The sequence below is a fragment of the Populus alba genome, chromosome 10 (genome assembly GCF_005239225.2).
Source record: "Populus alba chromosome 10, ASM523922v2, whole genome shotgun sequence".
Classification (NCBI taxonomy): Eukaryota; Viridiplantae; Streptophyta; class Magnoliopsida; order Malpighiales; family Salicaceae; genus Populus; species Populus alba.
In genome coordinates, this window is record NC_133293.1 from 20,382,418 (window position 1) to 20,406,404 (window position 23,987).

The window sequence follows — 23,987 nt, forward strand, 5'->3', positions numbered from 1 at the left end:
ATAAACCATTTCTAACATGGATTTTGAATGTAATGTCTATCATTTTCTATCCATTTACGTGCTATAATGTTGCCTAACACAGCCAATAATTCAGCATTAAGTGGCTATTTTTAGTAATAATTTGGATTTGGATTTTAGTTGTGAGAAAGGATTTTCAAACACTACACCATCATCTATAGCATTCCTTTTTCAAACCCCAGAAATGACTTTTCTAAATTCATGATTATTGTCTGTATCATTTTCTTAAAACCCATCTTAAATTCTCAACGTGGCCGATTTATTGAAATTGCCTGCGTTGAAAATTAACGCTGACTTGCTGTTTTCTATTAACCTATCTTGATAGGAGACCACGTTTATGGCTGCGTTTGATATTTATAATTTTTATGCAGTGCCCAGGCCAGAAATTACTGTTTTCTCCTTGAATTTCTGTGTTAAAGGCTCAAAAGTCAAGCCAGGCGAAGCCGAGGCTAGGGGGGAGGCTAGAGGTGAGATCTGACCGTCCATTGACAATTTGTGCGCAGGAAGAGAAAACAGCAGCGATGATGACGCGCCAATTGACAGGCTGTTGGGCCGCTCAACTGGCTTCCTGCCAAAAAGAAAAATGTTGCTTGTGACAACCTGCCATGAAACAACATACACGCGTCGTCGCCCGAGGTAAAGGACACCGCGGGGATTACAAGGACACAATGGACATCAGTTTTTAACCTGCAAAGTCAGTTATTTATTTATTTATTTATTTATCAAGTTACCACGTTACTCCTAGCACCAAATAGTTAACCATAGAAAAACCTTCATGAAAATCATGCAAAACCCACTGAAGCCATGCCCGGAGAATTTTAATTTTAAAAGTAATTGGGTTGTTATACTGTGTTTGAAAAAGTAAATGATAAAAAAGTATCCAGATTACATGTAATAGCCCGACCCAACCTACTATATATTGTTTGTTTTAGGCATTTCACCCTCACAGTTTTATTCTTGGTGACACGAACTCATTTCTGAGTCTGACACCCCAAAACGCTAACAATAAGTCAATGACCAACATTACTCATAAAACCCTGGTTTTAAACACTCGTTTTCGATGTGGGATATCACAACCCCCATCTTAAGATGAGTTGTCCTCGACTCTGATACCAAATGTAATAAACCGGTCCAACTCATCGTATATTGTCCGATTTAGGTCTTTCGCCATTATAATTTTGTTTCAGGTAACACGAGCCCACTTTTGAGCTTGACACATCAAAACACGTACAACAAGTCAATGACTACCACTACTTATAAACCCCTAGCTTTGAACACTCACTTTCAATATGGGATATCACATCACATGCAAGTATTTTCTTTTGTTTTTAAGGGTTTTTATATAATTTTATCATGCAACAAATATAATAAAAAACCGAATTATCCCTTAACAACCATAAAATTATAAAATAGATCCCATGGAAAAACTATTTTACATCGGTTTTTCTTCTGCTTCTTCTTTTACAATAACAAAACTATCAATCCATTATTATAATACACAATGAATTTAAACATGTGTATAGTTATTTCCTACATGTTTTAGATTATCGTAATTTGACATTGAAAAATCTAAATAGTGATTGTTTATTGGAATAACAGGTTAGTAAATTTAAAACATTTGTTGTTAAGTTGTTATTTCTTCTCATATATTTATCAATATGTTAATTTCTTCCCTGTTTTATTTACCAATGACAATGAATGGAAACACACTGGCTTGCTAACTCTGGCATAAAAAAACCTATATTTTTTTAATGTTATTATAATTATAAAACTCGATTTAAAATTGAACCAAGACAAAATGGAGGCGAATCTTTATTTTTTTAAAAAAATATCATAGTAAATTTTGTTTTAATATTTTTTATAAAAGTCAAAAACAAATTGAGAATCCAGCTTTGATCACAATTTATGCCTAAATCAACTGAATTAATTCTAGTTTTTTTTTTTATTAAATCAACTATTTTTTATATATTTTTTTCAATCTAGAACAATTGAGGTTACGGGTCTACCTTCTAGGCCGATTCGCGTTTTATAAACTATGAAAGTGATTTCTCTCCATACCAATTAAAAATTCGTTGCGCTGCGTGAAAAGAGAGGGCAAATAATTTTGACTTGTAACAGGCCACTCCACATAAATATAACGTGAAAAACAAAATAACAGTATAATCTCATACGCTACATCCTCAAGGACAAATTCGTCACAAAGACAACCATAAATTTGGTCGTTAATGATCTCATCATCCTCTCTCTGTTTTTTTTTACTTCTCTTTTTTATGGACTCGTTATTCTTATATTCATCAAACCTTTTCCAAGTCTCAACCGAAGAATACTGCAAGCACTTGATTACCCAACTTCTGCATTTTCTTTACTTAATTATTTTTTCAGAGGACCAAAAATTGGATCCCACTTTTCTTAATCGAAGCAAAAAAAATTACTTTAAGCTCCAAACTCTGCTTCTGTATCTTTCTTGTCCAAAAATCAAGTGTCTCTTGCTTTCCCACAAAAACCTCTCCACCTCCTTGGTGTTTAACGCTTCTCTTTGATGTTAACGGTTCTTTTTTAAGTTTAAACCATCGTCCATTCATCTGCCCTTCTCATCAATTCATTAAAACCCAGCTCAAGTCATTCAATTTTCTCATCTGGGTCGCTCTTATTTCTCTCAAAATCCTCACTTTAAGGGTATATTTGCATAATTCAATCGTTTTTGGGTCTTTAATAAACATGGTATTAACGGAGGATCCGAATTCTGAGTTGATGAGTGGACTCGTTGACTCAGTGAAAGAGATTTCTATGTTACCGGAATGTAGAAATGTTTGCAAGAAGATGCATGGCAATTTGGTACGTAGAATCAAGCTATTGAGCCCTTTGTTTGAGGAATTGAAGGACAACAATGAAGAGCTAAGTGAAGAAGAGACTAAGGGTTTTGAATTATTGAGAACCGCTTTAGATTCTGCTAAGGAGCTTCTCAAATTGGTTTTTGAAGGAAGCAAGGTGTATCAGGTACTGATTTTTGTCCTTTCTGTTTGGTTGCGCAAGGAAGTAAAGAAAAATGAAAGCTTCAAGCTTTGTGTTTTGTGCTTCTTTGTTATCAACGAGTCGGAATTTATTTGCGTTTCTTCTCCGGTTGGATTGGTTGAGTTATGCTATCGTCTATTGGGTATTTTTGTGAGGAGGATTTTGTTTACTTGTCTCAATTCTGTTTGGTCCTGAGAAAATGGAAGTTGTGGGTTTTTTATTTTGTTTTTTTTTTCTCTGTATTTGAAGAATGGATATATTATTGATATAAATAGAACGAAAGCTGAGGACTTTGATTCTGAATTTCTGGATTATTAGTTTTATCAGAAACTAAATATATTACTGATTATATCTGAAAAAATAAAAAAACAATCTTAAATTTGTCCGTGAATTGAAGGGACAGACCTGAAATTACAAAGTTGCCTTAATAAAGGTTGAGTCATGTAATTACTGTAATAACTGAAATGTGTTTTCTGTCCTTAGATTAGGATATTTTTACCAGCTTCTTCAATTCATGGCGGGATTGTATGATATCTTGGAACTCTGTTTATAGTCATCATCTTGCCATCTATACTTCTAGCGTACTGCAACAAATACCTTTAGTTTCTTCCCTTGATAGTCTTAGAAAACAATGATTCAGTTTTTTAGGTCGAATGATTTGAGATTAGTAAGTCTGTATATCGAGGTGTTGGCATTAAAGTTAGCAGGGTTTTTTTTTTATTTCATTTGCAAACATAACTGTTTAGATTTAAGTCTCCAAATCTGAATCAAGCCATGCTTGTAATGCACAGACCTTGCAAAGAGACCACATAGCAGATAAGTTCAACCAGATCACAGAAAAAATTGAAGCAGCATTGAGTGAGATTCCTTATAACAAACTCAATTTATCAGAGGAGGTTCAAGAACAGGTACTCTTATGACCGAATTGATTTATTTTTAGCACATTTACAAGAACCCAGTTCACCATTTTAGTTCTGCCCCCTGTAAGATATTCTGATCAAGTATGGTTTTGGCACAAAATAATGACTCTGATTAATAAGTGGATTGATTAATTTTAGTGCTGACAACTGATGTGATATCTATCACTTTTTCCTAGATTGAACTTGTGCACGCTCAATTCAGAAGAGCAAAGGGAAGTCCAGAACTCCAGGATCCTCAACTGGAAGTTGATTTGGCCATAGCACAGAGAGAGAAGGAGCCTGACCCGGCAATACTAAAAAGACTTTCAGAAAAGCTGCATCTCCGGACTATTGATGATCTAAAGAAAGAATCCCTTGCGTTCCATGAACTGGCTATTGCAAGTGGTGGGGATCCAGGAGATTGGTTCAAGAAGATGTCATCCCTCTTTAAGAAGTTAAAAGACCACGTTCAGATGGCAAACCCTGAAGCTGATTGTTCTGAGGCTGAAAAGGTCATGATGAAACACAGATCTCCAGTTATTCCAGATGATTTCCGGTGCCCAATATCTCTTGAACTAATGAAAGATCCTGTTATTATCTCTACCGGACAGGTAAACTAAAAGTTGTCTCATAGTTTATAACTTTGCATCTTCGTTGGTAGCCATTATTCATTAATTGTTTCCTCTCCTTCTCCAGACTTATGAAAGATCTTGCATCCAAAAATGGCTAGATGCAGGTCACAAGACCTGTCCAAAAACACAGCAGACGCTCTTGCATACTGCACTTACACCTAACTATGTTTTGAAGAGTTTGATTGCTTTGTGGTGTGAGAGCAATAGTGTAGAGCTTCCTAAACAGCCAGGGGCTTGTACAAGCAAAAATGTAAGAAGTAGCATTTCATATTGTGACCGAGCTGCGATAGCTACCTTATTAGACAAATTGGCAAATGGTAATCTGGAACAACAAAGATCAGCTGCTGGAGAGCTTCGTTTATTAGCTAAGAGGAATGTAGATAACAGAGTCTGTATTGCTGAAGCAGGAGCAATTCCACTCCTCGTGGAGCTATTATCCTCAACAGATCCTCGGACCCAAGAGCATGCTGTTACAGCGCTTCTCAACCTTTCCATAAATGATATTAACAAGGGAACCATAGTTAATGCAGGGGCCATTCCTGATATAGTAGATGTTTTGAAAAATGGTAGCATGGAGGCAAGAGAAAATGCTGCTGCAACCCTTTTCAGTTTATCTGTTGTAGATGAGAATAAGGTGGCAATAGGAGCAGCTGGGGCTATCCCAGCTCTTATAAAGTTGCTTTGTGACGGGACTCCAAGAGGAAAGAAGGATGCTGCCACTGCAATCTTTAATCTTTCAATCTATCAAGGGAACAAGGCAAGGGCTGTGAAGGCTGGTATTGTCCCACCCCTGATGAGGTTGCTGAAGGATGCCGGGGGAGGAATGGTGGATGAAGCATTGGCCATTCTTGCCATTCTTGCAAGTCATCAAGAAGGGAAGGTGGCAATTGGTCAGGCCAGCCCAATTCCTGTTCTGATGGAGGTCATCAGCACTGGATATCCACGCAACCGAGAGAATGCTGCAGCCATCTTGTGGTCACTTTGCACTGTCGATTCACAGCAGTTGAAGTTAGCTAGGCAGTTCGGTGCTGAAGAGGCACTGAAAGAACTATCGGAAAGCGGTACTGACAGGGCAAAGAGAAAAGCTGGAAGCATATTAGAGCTCCTTCAGGGAGTTGATGCGATTGTTACTCAAAGCTGACTCTGAATCATGCAGAAACATTTCAGAAAATCGCAAAACCAAAACCATGCCTGTTTGAATGGTCCTTCGATTTTGAATAGGTGTTTTTGTACGGAAGGGTAAACATGGAAGTGTGCATATTGGCGGCTTAGGCATACAAGACTTGTGCGTACCCACCAATTAAGATAAAGGTATAAACTAATGGCGGACTTTTTGTACGCGGGAAAGGTCAGTGGTTCTGAATTTAATATTGTTCCAGCTCTGGAGGGACTTTTTGGGTGTTATAAAAAAAAAATATTTTTTTTATTTAACTTTTTTTTGTGTTTTTAAATATTTTGATATCATAATATAAAAAATAAATTTGAACAAATAAAAAATATAAATTGATGAACAATCACAATTTCAATGACAAACATGCTCCGAGGTCTCCGTTCATATTAGAGAAGATCTCATGATGTGATCTCAATATGGAGTTCATCAGCCTTTAATTATCGTGGAAACGTGTGTTTTTGAAATGCTATGTATGATATTTTTGTTAAAGTATTTTTTAATTAAAGATATGTTTAAATAATATTTTTTTTCAGTTTTTTTTCATCAATTCATTAAAAATATCAAGAAAACATTTTTAAAAAATTAATTTAATAATTTTTTGATAATTTAAAAAATATTAAAAAATATAGATTCAATCACAAAAACACTCTTGTTAAGGTGATGTAAAATATTTTTTAGGGAAACCATCCTTCATTGAACTTTTAGAAGTGCTTTGAGCAAAAACCACATTCCCTCACAAAGCAAGATGTTACCAAGCTAAGAAATCATCAAATAAGTCAAAATCGTTTGCCATTTTCATCTGATGACTAAAGACATGAAAGTGTAGATTGACGGTCACATTTGTTTACCGGAAAAAAAAAAAATATTTCTTCCATTCAACCCCGAATAAAAAAATTACAAAGAATTCCAACCAAACATCAACTCACCATGCATGGACCAGTAATTCCATCGGGAGAAGACACGTAAGAGACCAATGTAACTCCGCACAGAATACTATAACTTTGGCATATTCTAAAGTCTCGCTTTTGCTTTGAAAAGTCTCATTTTTGCAGGCAAAATCAGTTAACCCACCTTTTCCATGAATGTCTCAGTCAAGGTATTGCCACTGACGATTTTTGTTGTCCCAATAATCAAATCATATGCCATCGTTTCCTGAAGAGTAGAAGATTATGACGGGGAAAAAAACAAGAGGGAAATAAACTAACAAAAAAAGAGAGAATTAACCGCTGTATAACCATTTAAATTAATGATCTTATTAGAGTCAACAATGCAGATAGATTTTTTTATTTCAAGTTATATTATAGAATCTTTCAAGTATCAAAGAGAAAAACCAAACTGAAAAAAAATCGAGTAAAATCATCCAAAGGCATGAGCTATCCTTCATTCATTTTGAAATATTAGTCTAAATGCTTCCATTAATGCGGGAGAAAAACCAAGGTCTCGCCCACAACTATGATAACTGACTGCCTGATACAGATTCGCATGTTAGAATTGCCTACTAAAGATTCATATACGCAGAAGTATCTCACAAACCTGAGCACTAAGAAATCGAAGTGCAGAAATTTCTGCAAATGTTACCCCTCCAATGAACACAACAAGTACCAAGGAGCGTCTTCCATCGGCAACTCTGAAATATGTTAATTAGAGTTACACTTTACTGAAGATCAAAACGTTGCATGATACAACTTGAAAATTACTCTATACTCTTGGAATACAGAATTAATCCAACTAGTTTATTAATAATTCAGTCACAAAAACTGTTTTTATACCGAGTATTTGCAAAAGTGATACAGAGAGATGCTCATAAAAAAAATTATGATCCTTGATCACAGGCAATGCTTTTTACCAATCAGAAAATTTAGGTTAAATTAGAAAAATCTGGATAACCTCACAGACATCAATGATCACATGACACCCATCAAAGCATTGAAAATATCAATTGACTAGAAACAACAGCTTAAGCAGCAGACAGGAAAGAAGAATGAGTTTGCATCTACCTGTCTACAGCTGCTGAAGCCCCATGCAGTGTGTCGAACGAAGGACTGCTCGAGAATCCACCCTGCACAAGTAGTATAAAAGATATTGTGGCATAGATATCAAATTTTTTTATGATATGTTTATCATAAAAAAATATTAGATGCAACAGCAAAACTAAAAGGCAGAGAGAGAGAAGTGTACTGACTCTCTTCGTTTCTGAATGAGGTCCTGGCAACAGCTTCAAAATTTCTTCCATGGGACGCCTGAAAGGTCAAGCCATCACATTTGACTAAGATAAGGTCACTGGTAAAGTTCACATTTTTTTGTGGGCCTCAATGGCATTAAACTTGCTTTAATTCAACCTATAATGTTTAAGGGTTTTATCTTTAAGAAATTAAGACCAGAATAAGCACAGATACTTTTAATCTTTTTAGACAGTTCACAAGTTAATCATAAACATGCATATAGATAACCAGCAAACATGCATGATCCACTGCTGAAATACAAAAGCTAAAAACAGAATTCAAAATTGACCTCACCATCCAGATCGAACAGCTTGCTGAACAAGGCGAATGCTAAGTGGTGCATATCCAGAAAAGACATAGGCAATGTCATTGGGGCTGTTGCATAAGAAATAGTTTTACAAGTTAGGAAAGTAAATAGCAGGATTATTAGAAAAGGTAAACTTACGAAATAAATCAAAACAGCATCAATTTATAAATGCTGAAGAGTGTGATTCATTTTTTTTTCCATGGCATTCCATTTCATTTTCAGAAGAAAATTTTTCAGGAAACAGCAATAGATTTGGAAAATTTCCAATTAAGATGATGCCAACTTTTGAGTGATGAAGTAGACATAACCAATTGTAAGAATTTAAGGACATGGTTCAAGAAAACAATCCAAAACATGTTTTAGCACTCCCTGTAATTTTCCACTCAAGAAACATAAAAAACTTCTAAAGCACAGTAAAAAAGGCCCCATAATGCAGTCCAGATCATTGTGTCACAGAGCATCCTCAGGTTTGCAGCAAAAGATTACGGCCACTGCTCATAGGTATAGCAGAACCAAACAAACATCTTAAACATTCTATAAACAATTCTATATCAGAAACAGATTCCATGATCAAGAGGTTGATTACTTGGCAGTGTCAGTATCCTCAACTACAAGTTGGAGAGTACGTTTGATAGTCAGCCAGTTACTTTTATTTTCCTGCAAGATTAGAATGATGTAAACTGAATTTGGTAATTCGATAGAATCCATTTACCTGAACTATCACATTATGATGTGAAGAAAATAAAATGACTCATTAAGGAAAATCATACTAAACCTGCTTTTTAAGCAATCCAGCCTTTTCTAAATTATTCAACATTGCTATGTGCTCAAAGCCATAGCTATGGAGCAGCTCCCTCCTAAACAAGAAGTGCAACAACCATAATGCAGCACAAGTGCATAGTTAGAATAATTACTTCGTACAATAGGTAAAACAGCTGTAGAAGTCAAGAACCAAGGGAATAAAGTACAAAAATGAGAATCATGCTATACTTACCTCAAATGGTCAAAATTCCTTTTTGGAAGCCCTGAATTTGTGATAGAAAATAAGATCAGAAGACGCAAGACACTAACAAGAGGCTCCTGCTTATGGATCAATTCTTCAATGTAATCAACGCATCTGCAAATACAATCTTCATCAATTACATTTTGACTTGAGAAAGCATTTCCAACATCAAGGAAACATTTGAGCTGCAGGAAATTGCTATCAAAGCATATGAACAATTAATAAGGAAGTGTTTGATGCATAGGACTGGACAGGACAACTTCTCTTATATTGTTGTTTGTAGCACAAGTGAGACTGGACAAAAGTTGGTTTTTATCTTGCCCCATACCCAAGTTCTGTCCTATTTCCCCTATGGGACAAGGTTGTCCCTGTGTAGTCTATCCAAACCAATCCCATCTGCTCACCAAACACACCCTATTTACAGGAAACCAATTATACTATTTGCATGCACACATTAAAAAAATATAGAGGAAAAACAGAGCACGTAAAGCTCTCAAAGCAAGGGTGTATGTCTTCAAATCAACTTACATTTCATAACTCTGAGCCTCGATGAGTGTTTGCTCCATGTCAAGTCGTGAAAGAAATGACTGCTTTGATGTGAATGTTGATAGATGCTGAGCGAGATTTATGTGCCTCTGAAGCCATCAGAAGCAGCAAGTCAAAACCTAGCATCATTGGAACTGCATTGACAGAGTGCATGACAAGTAAAAAGAGAGAGAGAATGACTTACAGTCATCTCTGGCAATGAATTCAGCTTTTTAACAAAATCCTTTAACTCAGAAACTGTCTGATTCTGTATGAATCAAATGACACCTGATTAGAAATAGCACTTAACCATTCAAGTAATCCAAAAGCTGTGCATTCAAGAAATTAACTCTGCAACTTCACATGAGTGAATGTGCACTATTAGCCTTAAAATTTGATAGGGAATCAACAGTAATGGCACACAATTCTCTAATTCTCTATTAGGCTTTAGCATACAACAGGAGTCTGAATTATTGGTATAAACTAAAGCTGCAAATCTTGACTTAGGAAGCTCTCTCTTATAGCAGAAAGAAGAACAAAGAAATACCAGGTCAACTACACTAGTAGATTGTGAGTTAGCAATAATTGTTCATTAATTATGAAAGGAAAAAACATGAGAGTTCAGGTGATGACAATTCACGTACAGTAGTTGTCATTTCTGTGTAGTCCTGCTTCATAGATGTTGCCTTTTGACGTAGGACCTGTAATTATACTGCAGATGGCAACTAAGGAAATAGAAATTGAAAGGCATACAAAGAACGATAACAGTTTGAAAAAGAGAATGTAAAATTAATATGGGAAATAGAATAAACTTCCAGAAAAATGAAGCAACCTGGGCAACAACTTCAAAGTTGAGATCTCGAATTTCCTTGAACAGCTTGTCACTAAAAAAGTTTCAGTGATGTGCAGTGAGTTAATTGCCAATACATAAGAAAAGGCAGGAGTCTAGAGCAAGAGAGAAGGTCCTGACAGTTCAAGTAATCATAAATTATAAATCTTAACCCAATTGAAGCAATGCAACATGCATTTATACAAGTAAGGATTCATTGAAGGATAACAGTCTGGCAGTCAAATCCATCTAAACCCAAGTTTGACAGCATGTAGAGATCAAGTTTCATCTCTTTAACCCTCTTGTTATAGAACAGATAGGAGAGGGAAAAATACTCTTATATAACATAGCATACCTTGAATTAAGTGGAACCTTGATCTTTTTTCCTTCTTGTTGAGCACCCATGATGGATGGATCAAGCTCCACGGCACCATTGTTGATATGCAAAAACTGCACTAAATCTATTAGAGATGGCTAATAGCATATCCCATTGACAGTAAATAAGTATCATCATTTTGTCCATTCAGAAACATATGGGGATACATGTGCGTTAAAATTTCAGCTTCCAAATAATAGAAACAAAAATTTTAAGATGCTCATGCTAGAAGAGGTCAAATACGTTTGCAAGTTGTGGTTGCAGAAATGGTAACATTACAGACACACGCATGCAGAAACACATTTTTCTAAGGCTAATCAAATTTGGAAACAAAATTAGCATATATATCTTCCATAAAGCAGGTGAAATGGCTAGAGTATCTTGGTTTCACTTGAGGGTCAAATTACCTCATCTAGAAGTCCTTCGTATGTTAACTGTGAGCACATAGGAGTAACCATGTCCACCTGCAGCAAGGAATGGCAAACTTTTATATAGCAAAAATATTTATTTAAACATCGAGATCATAATATGCGAAGTCCAAGAGAGAACTATCTCAAAACAAAAACTAAGATTGCCCATAAATGCGAGTTTTACAAAGCTAGCAATAAACATAAAGAAACTTCCATCCCATAACCTAGGATTGCGAGCGAGGAATGCGTAAATTTTTATATAGCAAGAATATTTATTGAAACATCGAGATCATAATATGCAAGGTCCAAGAGATAACCATCTCACAACACAAACTAAGATTGTCCATGAATATAACTTTTATAAAGTTAGCAATAAAGCAGTAGACATAAAGAAACTTCCATCTCATTATTTAGGATTATAAGCAATCTTTACACTTAATATCCAGCTTCGATTTTTGAGATGAGCAATTGTTTTTCAATTTTCAGCTTTCTGAAAATTTTCAAATGCTCTTGTTATTCAAATGTGCAATGATGTTCTGAGGACAGTGATGAAGATTTATTCATGCCAGTGCACACAAAAACGAGTAACTTGTTATCATCTTGCAAAAGTAAGATTCAATTATTTAAGCCAAGAAGCAACAGACGAGAGATAATTTACCTCCCTGTCTATAAGGATGAGTGTATTTATCCCTGGCATAACCATCTGAAATAACAAGCACGTAAAATGTCGCAAGCGACAAATCAGTAGTAAATAGACAAAGAAGTGTCTAACTAGCACATTGGTTAAAACTTAGAAGCGTGCTTAGAGTAGCTGCAATTACATCGGATGTGTTAACTGGTTCTTCTGCTTGCATGCGATTGAGAATGTCAGCAACACGTACTGATGCTTTACCTTTTGCCCTTACATATGTTATCACTCCAAAAGAAGACTGCAGGCACAACTTTGCCATAAATATCGAACCATAGGAAGTTATCACAAACATTCTTAATGCTATAATTAAAAAATGACTTTTTGGATCCATCAAACCATCTAAACCTCGAGCTTGTGAATGGCCTTTGCAATATGCCAAAGTGAACTTGTATTGCCGTCAACTAGGCATTCCTGCCATGCTTGATAAAATAAATATAATAAGGATAAGGATAGACAAAAAGAATATCCAAAATTTTTTTTGGAGAGAACAAAAATCAATGGCCGTACTTTGTTAGCCAAGTCAAGTTCAAATGATAGTACATCTTCGTCCAATGGAACCATGTATAATGGGTACTCCCCAATGGTCACCAGGTTATGAACATTCTCCTCCTCGAGTACCTGGGTAACCAAATACACTCTTTACAACCCTGAACAGGAACGTACTTGAGATAACAATTCATAATGCAAATGGTGCCAACATATGAACTACCACTGAAACCATACCTTCTCACAAACAACCTCACGCCTAGGTACAAAATAAACGTAGTACTCCCTCTGAAGTCCTTTAGACGTATCATTATGAATATGTGAACATATAAATCTCATCAAACTAAACTCTGAGCGAACAAGGTAAACCACTTTAGTACAATCAGTGTCAACTGGTTCCGCTGAAAGATGCCGCAAATCAGCCCCATTTTCCTGTGTGTTCCCCATTATCAATCAACAACAACAGAATTTCTAAATCAGCAATTAAGCTACACAATTAAAATCCATCGAGCTAACAAAACTCGCTAAAGCATTACAGGTTGGATTAATTTTCTTACCTTAAGAATTGTTGATTTGATGATCAACGACAGTGATCCGCTAAGCTTTGGATCAATCACCAAACACTTCTTTCCTCGAATCTATTAAACTCACAATCAAAAGCAAAATTAGAATTCAATTAAACATCAAATTTCTCAAAATTCAAAACCCTAGCTCGAATCTGAATAGCACTGATCCACATTGTACAAATAATTCCAAAATTCCGTTAAACTGAAGCAATTGATCTACAGGGAGCTTGAGAATTTGCATTTTCTCTTGTTTTCTCAGGAAAAAAACAGAGAACTTACGTTATTGAGGATGTTAACGAGCTCTCTCTGAGATTGTTCCCTGAAAAAAAATGAATTGGAAATCATGATTTCTAGATTAAAAAAAAAAAACAGAATAAAGTATTAATTATAATGATTAAGATTAATTAGCTAAACGATGATCACTGCTAACCTGAGGGATTTTAAATTGAGAGGAGAGTTGTCTAGGTTAGGAATTTGAGACATTTTTTTATATATAATTGAGTACGCCGAGAGTAAAATTATCTCTTCGGCTTCTGTATCTCCGACAGGGAAACGGGGGTGAGAAGAGGAGAGGATGTGATTGTGGGCTTAACGTTTTTATTCTTGGACTGGATCGGTTTCTTGACTCGAAAGCTAAAAGATCTTGGACTCTATTTCTGGGCTCTACTAGTGAAATGGACTTGAGTAACTGTACTGTGGCCTGTTTCGATTCAGAGAGATCAGACATCCATGAAGAATCTGCGGAACACTGAAGCCTTATGGTGATTTTTTAGCGTAGTATTCCTTATGTTAGTAAAATAATTAAATTATTTATAATATTTATAAAAATTAATTTAAAAACAATTGAATCGAACGGGTTTTAAAATTTATTGGTCAATTTTAGTTAAAATAAATTTAAAAACCACTCGATGATTATAAAATAAAAGGCTAATTAAGTCAGTATGTGATGAAAAAAAAAAATCAAGCTTATTCAATTTTAACAGATATAAAATCAAATTGAACCGATCTATTTAATTTTTTTTATTTATAAGGGTATAATATGCATGTGCTGTAGCAGTACTAAGAGTTTGTATCTTGATTAGAGATTGCATTTTATTTCAATTACACTAAAACAGCAAAGTCTTTGTAAAAGATTCGAGAACCTATTAGACAATAAAATCTTTAAAATGTTATAACTGAATTGTTCTCACTCATCACTTGTCAGTGTCCAGACAAGAAAACATCCTTTTTTACGTTCTAGAAACAAGGATGTGTTCATATCAAATTTGGGGTTGGATGCAGATGTATCTGGATTGGTGGAATTGTCATTGTTAATAGGAAGTTATAAAACTTGGGTTAATCTAATTGATTAACCCGGAATTCCACCAACTAAAATATAGATAGATATAGGGTTATTCACTTAAAAATTCAAATTAACCCATTAAGTTGCTGGTTTCAGGGTTGATAAGTTCAAAACTCAACCTTCAAACCTATTAAATTTTTTTAAAAAAATTAAGTTTCCACCTCAAATCAGATTTTGTAATCATGTACTAGAATTAAAAGCTTTTGTTCGGGTGACATAGAAATAATAATAAAAAAAAAAACTATAGATGTAAATGTATTAGTTCTACACAGGAGTTAAAACTTGTTACTCGAGAAGATCAACTCCACGGAAGGAGAGTTTAATAAAAATTTGTTGCAGTATTATCTTAATAAAATAAGGACATGAAGGTCCTAGTTTTGAGTTTTATTTTGTTTTTTGAATAATTTATGAATTTCTGTGAGCTCGAGCCAAGTACTAACTGGACACTTGCACCCAAAATAAAATAAAAATGACATGGAACAAACAAGAAAAACGAGCATTACCCCGTTGCAATAGATTTCAGCCATTTCCTCGAACTATGTATCAAAATTGCTGAAGCATGGAATAAAAAAAATACGAGAAGGGCTTTTGGTAAAATTGAATACTTTCGTTTTTAGAGATCAGGGTGTGGGTGCACCCTCCTCGTGACTCGCCACTCACAATTGAATGAGAGAACGCGCCCGTTCACGCCTCGTGGCAGCGTTATTCCGTGATGGCGGCAACCTTTTTCGTGCTGTGCCTGTGCTGGTCCTGGTTTCTTGGAAAAAGAGATCAGGTCAAAACGGAACTTTTCACGGCAACCGTGGTCATGAAGGAGATAAGGACCTGTTTGGCAGAAGGATCGTGCATCGATCCCAGTCAACTAATCAACCTCAAGTAAAACAATAAACAAAGATGGCTTATCTGATTAAACAATATTTTAATCACGGTCGTGTGTTTAATGGATTATTTAATTGTTAAATGTCTCATGCGAACTACATGTTTTCTTTAAAAATTATAAAAAAGTCATAAAAAAACATAAAGAGTTAATTTAGCGACAGTAATAATCCTATCATGTTATTTTTTAAAATATTTTTAATTTTTTTATGGTAGTTTAATATTATTATAAAACATGTGAGACTCGCATATTATTTATTATGACAAAAGATGAAATGTGATAGGAATGTAGAGGACAGGTTTTGAGATTTATAGTTGCTAGACAACTAACCTATCATAGTATCGTTGCCTTCTATTAAGGTTTTACAGTTAAGACTACTCTAAATCAATTTTAAGATATATCAAGAGATGTTTTTTTTCCTTTAATTATAACCGAGCCATCCACGTTTAGGGTCGTGAATTGGCAATTTCAAGAATTCCAAACTACTGATAACATTCAAAATGACAATGTAAGGAGTAATCGAAAATTATTAGGATACTGGCATATAAATTCGACAAGATAAAAGATAAGAGATATGATAAAATAAGAAATGAGACACACAATAATTTACGTGGTTTACCCAATTTGACTATGTCCACAAGCAAATATAGAAGGATTTGACTAAGTAATGTGAAAATTACAATCTCTCGCTAACAATAGAGAAACAACTAAGAATCTTTTTATTACTAAGAGAAAACACTTCACTTGCTCTCTCACAAATACCTCACAACTTTATGGGATTACTTTCTCTTCACTCTCTTCTTTTTCTCTCTACCTTGCATTTAAGACTTTGATGCATTGCATATTTACAGGCAAGAGTGAGGGGACAAAGGTCATAAATCATGACACCAATTATGCCACAACTTATGCCAACAACTCATCTCCACTCATACTCCATCAATTATGCCAACAACTCATCTCCCATTTATTTTTGTCTAACAACTCATCTTTCACCAATTATGTGGATTTAATTAAGTGGCTTTACATTCTCACACTTGAAGACTTTGATGATTTAATCAAGTCTTCACATTTGATCATCTGTGATTCTTCTATCCTTTCTATACTTGTCATCTTCATGTTGCTTACGTTTCTGCTAGGCCATAAGAGGATTTGCACCATATATACTTATCAGTGTTGACTGGTTTGGTCAAAGCATCTGTCGGGTTTTTCTTTGTGTGAACCTTCTGAAAATCCATACTTCCATTTTCCACCACTTCGCGAACAAAGTGATACTGAACATTTATGTGTTTTGTTCTTGAATGAAACGATGGATTCCTTGCAATATGCAAGGCACTTTGACTATCATAATACAAAAGAATCTTCTCTTATTTATGCCCGAGCTCCTTCATAAGTTTCTTTATCTGTATTGCTTCTTTACAAGCTTGTGTAGTTGCTATATACTCAACTTCTGTTGTAAATAACGCTACAACAATCTGAAGTTTAGAGACCCAGCTTACTGCTCCTCCTGCAATTATGAACACATAGCCTGTAGTGGATTTTTTTTCTCTCAAGGTTGCTAGCAAAATCTGAATCAACATAACCTTTGACAGTAAATTTTGATCCTCCATAACATAATACATCATTTGAGGTACCCTTGATGTAGCTCAAGATCATCTTAATAGTATTCTAATGCTCTCTACCAGGATTTGCCATGTATCGACTAGTTGCTCCCATTATTTGTGCAGTGTCTGGTCTTGTACATATCATGGCAAACATTAAACTTCCCACTGCTAATGCATACGGTACTCGAGACATCTCCATCCTCTCTGCTTCATTGCCAAGAGATATACTTGAGGATAATTTGAAATTAATAGGAAGTGGAGTAGAAATTTGCTTACAATCTTACATATTGAAGCGTCACAAGATCTTCTTCAAATAATTCTTTTGAGAAAGCCAAATCTTCCTCTTACTTCTGTCTCGGTAAATCTGCATCCCTATAATCTTATTTACTGGTCCCAAACCCTTTATATCAAACTCCCTAGCTAATTGTGCCTTTAATTATTGGACTCGATCTTTGTTGGGGCCTATCACCAACATGTCATCCACGTACAACAACAGAATAATGAAAATATCATTTTCTTCTAACCTCTTGTAATACATACAATGGTCTGAACTAAGTTTGTTATACCCAAGGCTAATTATGAAGGAATCAAATCTCTTGTACCAACACCTCAGTGCCTGTTTGAGACGGTATAGAGATTTGTTCAACCTGTAAACCAAGTTCTCCTTGCCTATTTCAACAAACCCCTCTGGTTGGAGCATATAAATTTATTCTTCAAGTTCTCAATGAAGAAATGCAGTTTTCACATCTAACTGCTCTAAATGAAGGTCAATTATATCACACATCGCCAAGACTACTCTAATTGTAGTAAGTCGTACCACCAGGAAAAATATTTCATTGAAGTCTATTCATTTTTTTTCTGAGCATATCCTTTCACCACTAATCTTGCACGATACCGCTTCACTTGATCATTGCCATCACGCTTTAGCTTTTAAACCCATTTATTGCCAATGACCTTTATTCCTTATGGTAGTGGAACAAGATCCCAAGTGTTATTCATGTGCAGAGCTCCAATTTTCTCTTGCATTGTTGTCATCCATCTATATACATCTGTGCTTTTTGATAGTCTCATGGTAAGTTGATGACTCTTCATCTTTTGTTAGAAGATAGTATGCAATGTTGCTCTCAGTAATATATTTTGAGTGCCAAGCCAGTGGTCTTCTTTCACGAGTTGACCGTCGAACTTCAAGAGTTTCAGACTCTATTTGTTATTGTTCTTCATGCTCTGGTGCAGCTTCAGAAGAAGTATGATTCTGAGTATTTTCCATCTGGACTGTTGTAGTCTCATTTAAAATGCTATTATGTTCTTCCATTTGTATTTTATCTTTTACAAATATGACATCTTTGTTGATGACTACCTTGTGGGCAGTGAGATTCCATAAGCGATACCCCTTTGTTCCATCATCGTATCCCAAGAATATATATTTTTTGGATTTTGAATCCAACATGCTCACTTCTTGGGTATTGTATATCACATACACAGGACTTTCAAATTATGCAATCGAGAATAATCAGTTGGTTTCCTAGTCCACATCTCCATCGGCTTCTTATAGATTGCGTCTGACCTGTTTTTTTTTTTTTAGCTTTTTTTTTTTTAAATAACACATTATTTGTGTATATTTTTTTCAAATAAATTTTGGGTTTATGTTTCAATTAGATTGTGATTATTTTTAAATAATACTGGACGTGTTTACTTTCTAGAGAGGTGAGTATGACTTATCAATGATTTTTTTTTAATTTTATATATATATATATATATAATATATAAAATTGAAACATAAATTTTTATACGTGCAACCTTGCATTGTTTTTTTTTTAATTATTGTTTAATAAATTTAACATATGTGTCGGTTGCTATTGAAAATTTTCTATGTTTTTCTATTATAAAATTATCTTGATTGAGAAATTCATTAAATATAACCAGGTTAATTACCTATATTACGGTGTTAGATATCTTGATTTTTATTTTTCACTCTGTTTTTTTTAATTTTATTTTTATTTATCGTTGATGATTTTTCTTTTCATTGCTTTACACAATGGTTATTGGTTGTTTAATTAGATGAGTGCATAAGTTTTTTTATTTACATCTATGAGTTTTTATCTTGTGTGTAAAAAAACATGTTGAAGAATTATGTATATTTATTTATTTTTACTATGTTTTGATGTTTAGGATTTGATGCTTATTTTTTTGATTTTTGATTTTTTCCTCGAATCTTTTACAAAAATTCATTTATTTTTAGTTTTACCTTTCAATTCAAGTTTATAATGTATTGTTTTTTTTTTTTTAATGTCTTTGTTATTTTGATTTTCATCTTTTTGTTAATGTTTTTATTCTTTTCAATTTAACTCTCAAATCTAAAATTTGTTGTTGCCTTTTAATTTATTTTTATTACTATTTTAACATTAATTATTTTTATTGTATTTTTTTTTATTTTGGAGTTTTTTATCTTTTTATTTATTTATTCTAACCCTCATGATTTTTTAATATGTAATACTTTCAATCTTGTAACCCTGCTAATGGTTTAAAAAGTTAACAATAATTTTTTTTTTTTATATACATACTTGTTTATTTTTTTATGAAATTATTCTATTCTCATTTAATTTTTACTTTATTAATAAATAAGATCATTGAGATGTTTTTGAAATATTATAAATATATATTTCTATAATATTAATAAGTATTTATCTTTTATATTGAATTGCTGTTTTTTTGCTTTGTTTGTTATGGATATATTTTTTTTAATAATATTATTAAATTAATAGAGTTTATTAATTTATTTAATTTAGTTATATGAATATTATATATGCTTTTAGTTTTTTAATATTTTTTACAAAAATTAACCCGAAACACGGGCACCCAAGTAGTTTTTGCTATACATAGTCAAGAGAAAAAACAGAACATTTCCAACCAAAAACAAAATAAAAGTGGTATTTCAGTAATATCACCAATCCCCATGATGCCACCATGATCAATTCCCAACGCAACCTTCGCTGCTTCCCATGACATAAAAAAGGAACCATTCCATCATACTCTTACCCTCTCGCCGTAGTTCCTTCCGCATCCTTCTCACCATGTCCTCTGCCGCTCGTCTTCGCCGCGTATGCGCTGCTGCTCTGGCCACCGCTACTGTCGCTTCTGTTGGCGGCTCCATCATCCTATCTCCAAACATCTCATCCAACGACCGCGGCTCTGGAACCGTGCTCGAAGCCGTGAGGAGCAAAATCAATGATCCGTACGCTAACGTTCCGTCGCGAGCAGTTCAAGAGTCGGCTTTGATCGGAGCTAGTCAAGCCAATCCTCTTGACATTCTCGTCGTCGGTGGTGGCGCCACCGGATGCGGTGTCGCTTTCGATGCCGTGACACGTGGACTTCGTGTTGGCCTTGTTGAACGCGAAGATTTCTCTTCCGGCACATCTTCAAGGTCCACTAAGCTAATTCATGGCGGTAATAAGACTCTATTCATTTATTTGCTTATAATTTAATTTATCTGAATTAATTCATATTTTTATTTGAATTTTCATGTTTTTATTTATTATTTCGTGTAATTTTATTTTTATATGCTCAATTGATGTCTTGTGAATATACTATTATTTTTCTATTTAGCTTTTTTTTTTTCCTCACTTGATTGTTTTGTTCAGGAGTTCGTTACTTGGAGAAAGCTGTATTTAATCTTGACTATGGGCAATTGAAGCTAGTCTTCCATGCGCTCGAGGAGCGCAAACAGGTTATCGAGAATGCACCTCACCTGTGCCATGCTCTGCCATGTATGACGCCATGTTTTGATTGGTTTGAGGTGGTGTATTATTGGGCTGGCTTGAAAATGTATGATTTGGTCGCTGGAGCGCGGTTGTTACATCTGTCTAGATATTATTCTGCAAAAGAGTCCATTGAGTTGTTCCCTACTCTTTCGAAGAAGGGAAACGATAGGAATCTGAGGGGCACTGTGGTGTATTATGATGGTCAGATGAATGATTCACGACTCAATGTTGGTTTGGCTTGTAGTGCTGCATTGGCTGGAGCGGCAGTGCTCAACCACGCGGAAGTCATTTCATTTCTGAAAGATGAGGCTACCGGGCGAGTAATTGGTGCACGGATTCGGGACAATTTTTCAGGTATGACAAGCATCCTTTTAATGCAGTTGTATTAGCTGGGCAATTTCACCCTGTTTTTATCATTTCAAGATGAATTATGCAATTGCTGTCCAATTATTCCTCTGTCCGTCCTCTTTCCCACCATCTTAACTCAATGAACTGCAATGAGTTTACACAGATAATAATGGAAAGATTATGAGATTGAAGATGTGTTGAATGCCTGCAGATTACTAGCTTTGATATGCCAACTTGCTGGCACCTTAGTAAGCATTTGACTGACAACCATGTCAACATTGTAATTCTTAATTGACTGACTGATCCTCCTTCAAATATTGGTGCATGGAAATCACCTGTGTGCCAACTATCTCTAACTAGCCCCGCCATATGTTTCAACTTTTAAATACTTATGAAATAGAACATACCTAAGCATACAATTTCTATTTGCTTGCACGCTTGTGCATTTTCTCACCTGTTTTTCTTGCCTCAAGTCGACCAAGTTTATATATTGACAGAGTAACCACATTGACTTTATGTTATTGATTAATATTTCCTATCATACTATACCAGGCAAAGAGTTTGAAACCTATGCAAAAGTTGTTGTAAATGCGGCTGGGCCATTTTGTGACTCTGTAAGGAAATTAGCTGACAAAGAGGCAACAAGTATGATCTGTCCTAGCAGTGGTGTGCATATTGTTCTTCCTGATTATTACTCTCCTGATGGAATGGGCTTGATTGTTCCCAAAACAAAGGATGGTCGTGTTGTTTTCATGCTGCCATGGTTGGGAAGAACTGTCGCTGGCACAACAGATTCCAACACTGTTATCACTCCACTTCCAGAACCACACGAGGATGAGATTCAGTTTATACTTGATGCGATTTCTGATTACCTTAGTGTTAAGGTATGTGATTTCACCAATAAGCTCAACTATTTTGCATGCCAGTGGACCTGGAACTAATTAATCTAGTTGCACATTTGCTAACCTTTATCAAGTGAGGATATGTCCTAGATGGTCAAACTTTGGGTCATGCTCACTAGTGAGGCCTGGCAGTTTTGACAACTGTGGCCTTTGCTCTAGAATAAACTTTGGCAAAGTGCAGGTTTTGATAGATTAATAAATTGGATGGCAGAGATTATTGCCGCTAAGTTTGCATGGGGTTAGGTTTTAACCTTAATGGAGAAGCCTATATAAATTCGAAGGGTATGTAAATGTAGTGCTGAGTCTAGTCCTCTTCTCTGTGTTTGTGCGTGCATGCGTGTGTCAAGATTTCTTTTGGATATTTTAGTAAAAGTGGATAAATATAGGTTCGGCGCACAGATGTTCTTTCAGCTTGGAGTGGCATTCGCCCACTGGCTGTTGATCCATCAGCAAAGAGCACCGAGAGCATCTCTAGAGATCATGTTGTGTGCGAAGACTATCCAGGCTTGGTAACAATCACTGGTGGTAAATGGACCACTTACCGAAGGTAATTTTTTGTTTGTTTGATCAGAGCCTGGACAGAATTATGAATGACTATGAGGGTTTTGTATTTTGTGATATCAATAGGTGGTATCTGATCTAGCAAATCTTTACCTGTTGACCACGTGGATCATTAACATCAGTATTATTTTAACTAAACATCTTGACGTGAATAACATCATCTATTATTAGCTGAGTTCTGTATTTTCACCATCCACCCATCCCCCTCTTTCATTTCTTTATTTGGCTGCAAATTCTGTGCTTACTAGAATTAGTTTCAGCATGGCAGAAGATGCTGTTGATGCAGCTGTTAAGTCTGGAAAGTTGAGTCCAAAAAATGGAAGTGTAACTCACAATCTGAGGCTGATGGGTGGAGATGGATGGGAACCGTCATATTTTACTGTTCTTGCTCAACAATATGTACGCATGAAGAGGACATATGGTGGAAAAGTTGTCCCTGCAATAATGGACACTACTGCAGCTAAGCACTTATCTCATGCATATGGTACATTGGCAGAACGAGTAGCTGCTATAGCTCAGGTTGGTTGTATCTTTCAAGATTTAATATATATGATGCATGCATGCATTGCCCTGGGCTTGTTGGTTATCCATGCCGTACTTTGAATTTATACATTTGTGCTGCTATAAAGTACTTGTTTTTAATGAAAATCCAGTTTTGGTTTTAATACTACCTTTAACAATTCACCTTCCTACAATTCAGAATGAAGGTCTGGGGAAGAGGCTTGCCCATGGATACCCTTTTATGGAAGCCGAGGTTGCTTATTGTGCCCGGAATGAGTACTGTGAATCAGCTGTTGATTTCATCGCTAGAAGATCACGGCTTGCTTTCTTGGACACTGATGCTGCTGGCCGGGCCTTGCCACGTGTCATCGAGATACTGGCTGCTGAACACAAGTGGGACAAGTCAAGGAAGGCAGAAGAATTAAAGAAGGCAAAAGAATTTTTGGAAACCTTTAAATCTTCTAAAAATGCTCATTTCCATGATGGGAAACACTGATAGTAAGTTCAAATCATTTTTTACTCGCTACTTCAGTCAATTCTTCTCGAGTCTATAGTTACTCTGTTGTTTTTATGTTTTAGGTTCGCGACTCACCTGAGCTGGGTTTTAAGGAGCTCATTTTCTTTTGGTATACAAAGTAAGTTCGCCCCAACTTTCCTCGCCTCCAGATAGACGAGGCTTTGATTTCCTGACTCCGCAGATTGCTACAACACGTGGTTAAATATCGTACACGCATTCCGAAGGAGATTTGTTGCCTTTTAGCTTTTCACGCACAGTTATCTGCCAAAATAATGCCCGGCCTTCTTGAGCGGAAGTGTATTGAATGAAATTGGTAACGGTGAATATGTTTTTAAGTGGTCGAAAATGGTGACCTGACTAATCAACAACCAGAAATGGGTATGTTTTTTTTTTTTTTTATAACGCGTAATAAATTTCCCGTTCCAGTTTCCCT

General features: G+C 35.3%; 3 protein-coding genes across 4 annotated transcripts; 2 read left to right on the forward strand and 1 right to left on the reverse strand.

Annotated features, from left to right (window-relative positions):
* The first annotated feature begins 2,248 nt into the window (after window positions 1–2,248).
* Window positions 2,249–5,992, forward strand: LOC118060022 (U-box domain-containing protein 14). Of its 2 annotated transcripts, XM_035073105.2 has the most exons (4): window positions 2,252–3,015; window positions 3,822–3,938; window positions 4,127–4,540; window positions 4,626–5,992. In XM_035073105.2, exons 1-4 carry the CDS (start codon window positions 2,737–2,739, stop codon window positions 5,700–5,702), a joined length of 1,887 nt encoding a protein of 628 aa, XP_034928996.1. In that variant the 5' UTR covers window positions 2,252–2,736; the 3' UTR covers window positions 5,703–5,992. The 2 variants fall into 2 exon arrangements, with proteins under 2 accessions (XP_073267949.1, XP_034928996.1); XM_073411848.1 differs by lacking the exon at window positions 3,822–3,938 and having other exon boundaries at window positions 2,249–3,015.
* Window positions 5,993–6,504: 512 nt separating this feature from the next.
* LOC118060024 (vacuolar protein-sorting-associated protein 33 homolog) lies at window positions 6,505–13,736 on the reverse strand. Its single transcript, XM_035073106.2, has 22 exons — window positions 13,578–13,736; window positions 13,427–13,466; window positions 13,139–13,219; window positions 12,819–13,013; window positions 12,603–12,713; window positions 12,441–12,506; window positions 12,226–12,333; window positions 12,063–12,107; window positions 11,402–11,458; window positions 10,974–11,068; window positions 10,622–10,673; window positions 10,434–10,490; window positions 9,995–10,057; window positions 9,793–9,899; window positions 9,256–9,378; window positions 9,037–9,118; window positions 8,848–8,918; window positions 8,249–8,329; window positions 7,915–7,972; window positions 7,730–7,791; window positions 7,266–7,359; window positions 6,505–6,884 (listed from the first exon to the last, which is right to left on the reverse strand). Exons 1-22 carry the CDS (start codon window positions 13,628–13,630, stop codon window positions 6,795–6,797), a joined length of 1,791 nt encoding a protein of 596 aa, XP_034928997.1. The 5' UTR covers window positions 13,631–13,736; the 3' UTR covers window positions 6,505–6,794.
* A 6,136-nt stretch (window positions 13,737–19,872) lies between these two features.
* On the forward strand, window positions 19,873–23,984 carry LOC118060025 (glycerol-3-phosphate dehydrogenase SDP6, mitochondrial). Its single transcript, XM_035073107.2, has 7 exons — window positions 19,873–20,411; window positions 20,606–21,079; window positions 21,626–21,957; window positions 22,362–22,522; window positions 22,797–23,055; window positions 23,237–23,535; window positions 23,617–23,984. The coding sequence occupies exons 1-6, from the start codon at window positions 20,039–20,041 to the stop codon at window positions 23,531–23,533; spliced, it is 1,896 nt and encodes a 631-aa protein (XP_034928998.1). The 5' UTR covers window positions 19,873–20,038; the 3' UTR covers window positions 23,534–23,535; window positions 23,617–23,984.
* The last annotated feature ends 3 nt before the right edge of the window (window positions 23,985–23,987 follow it).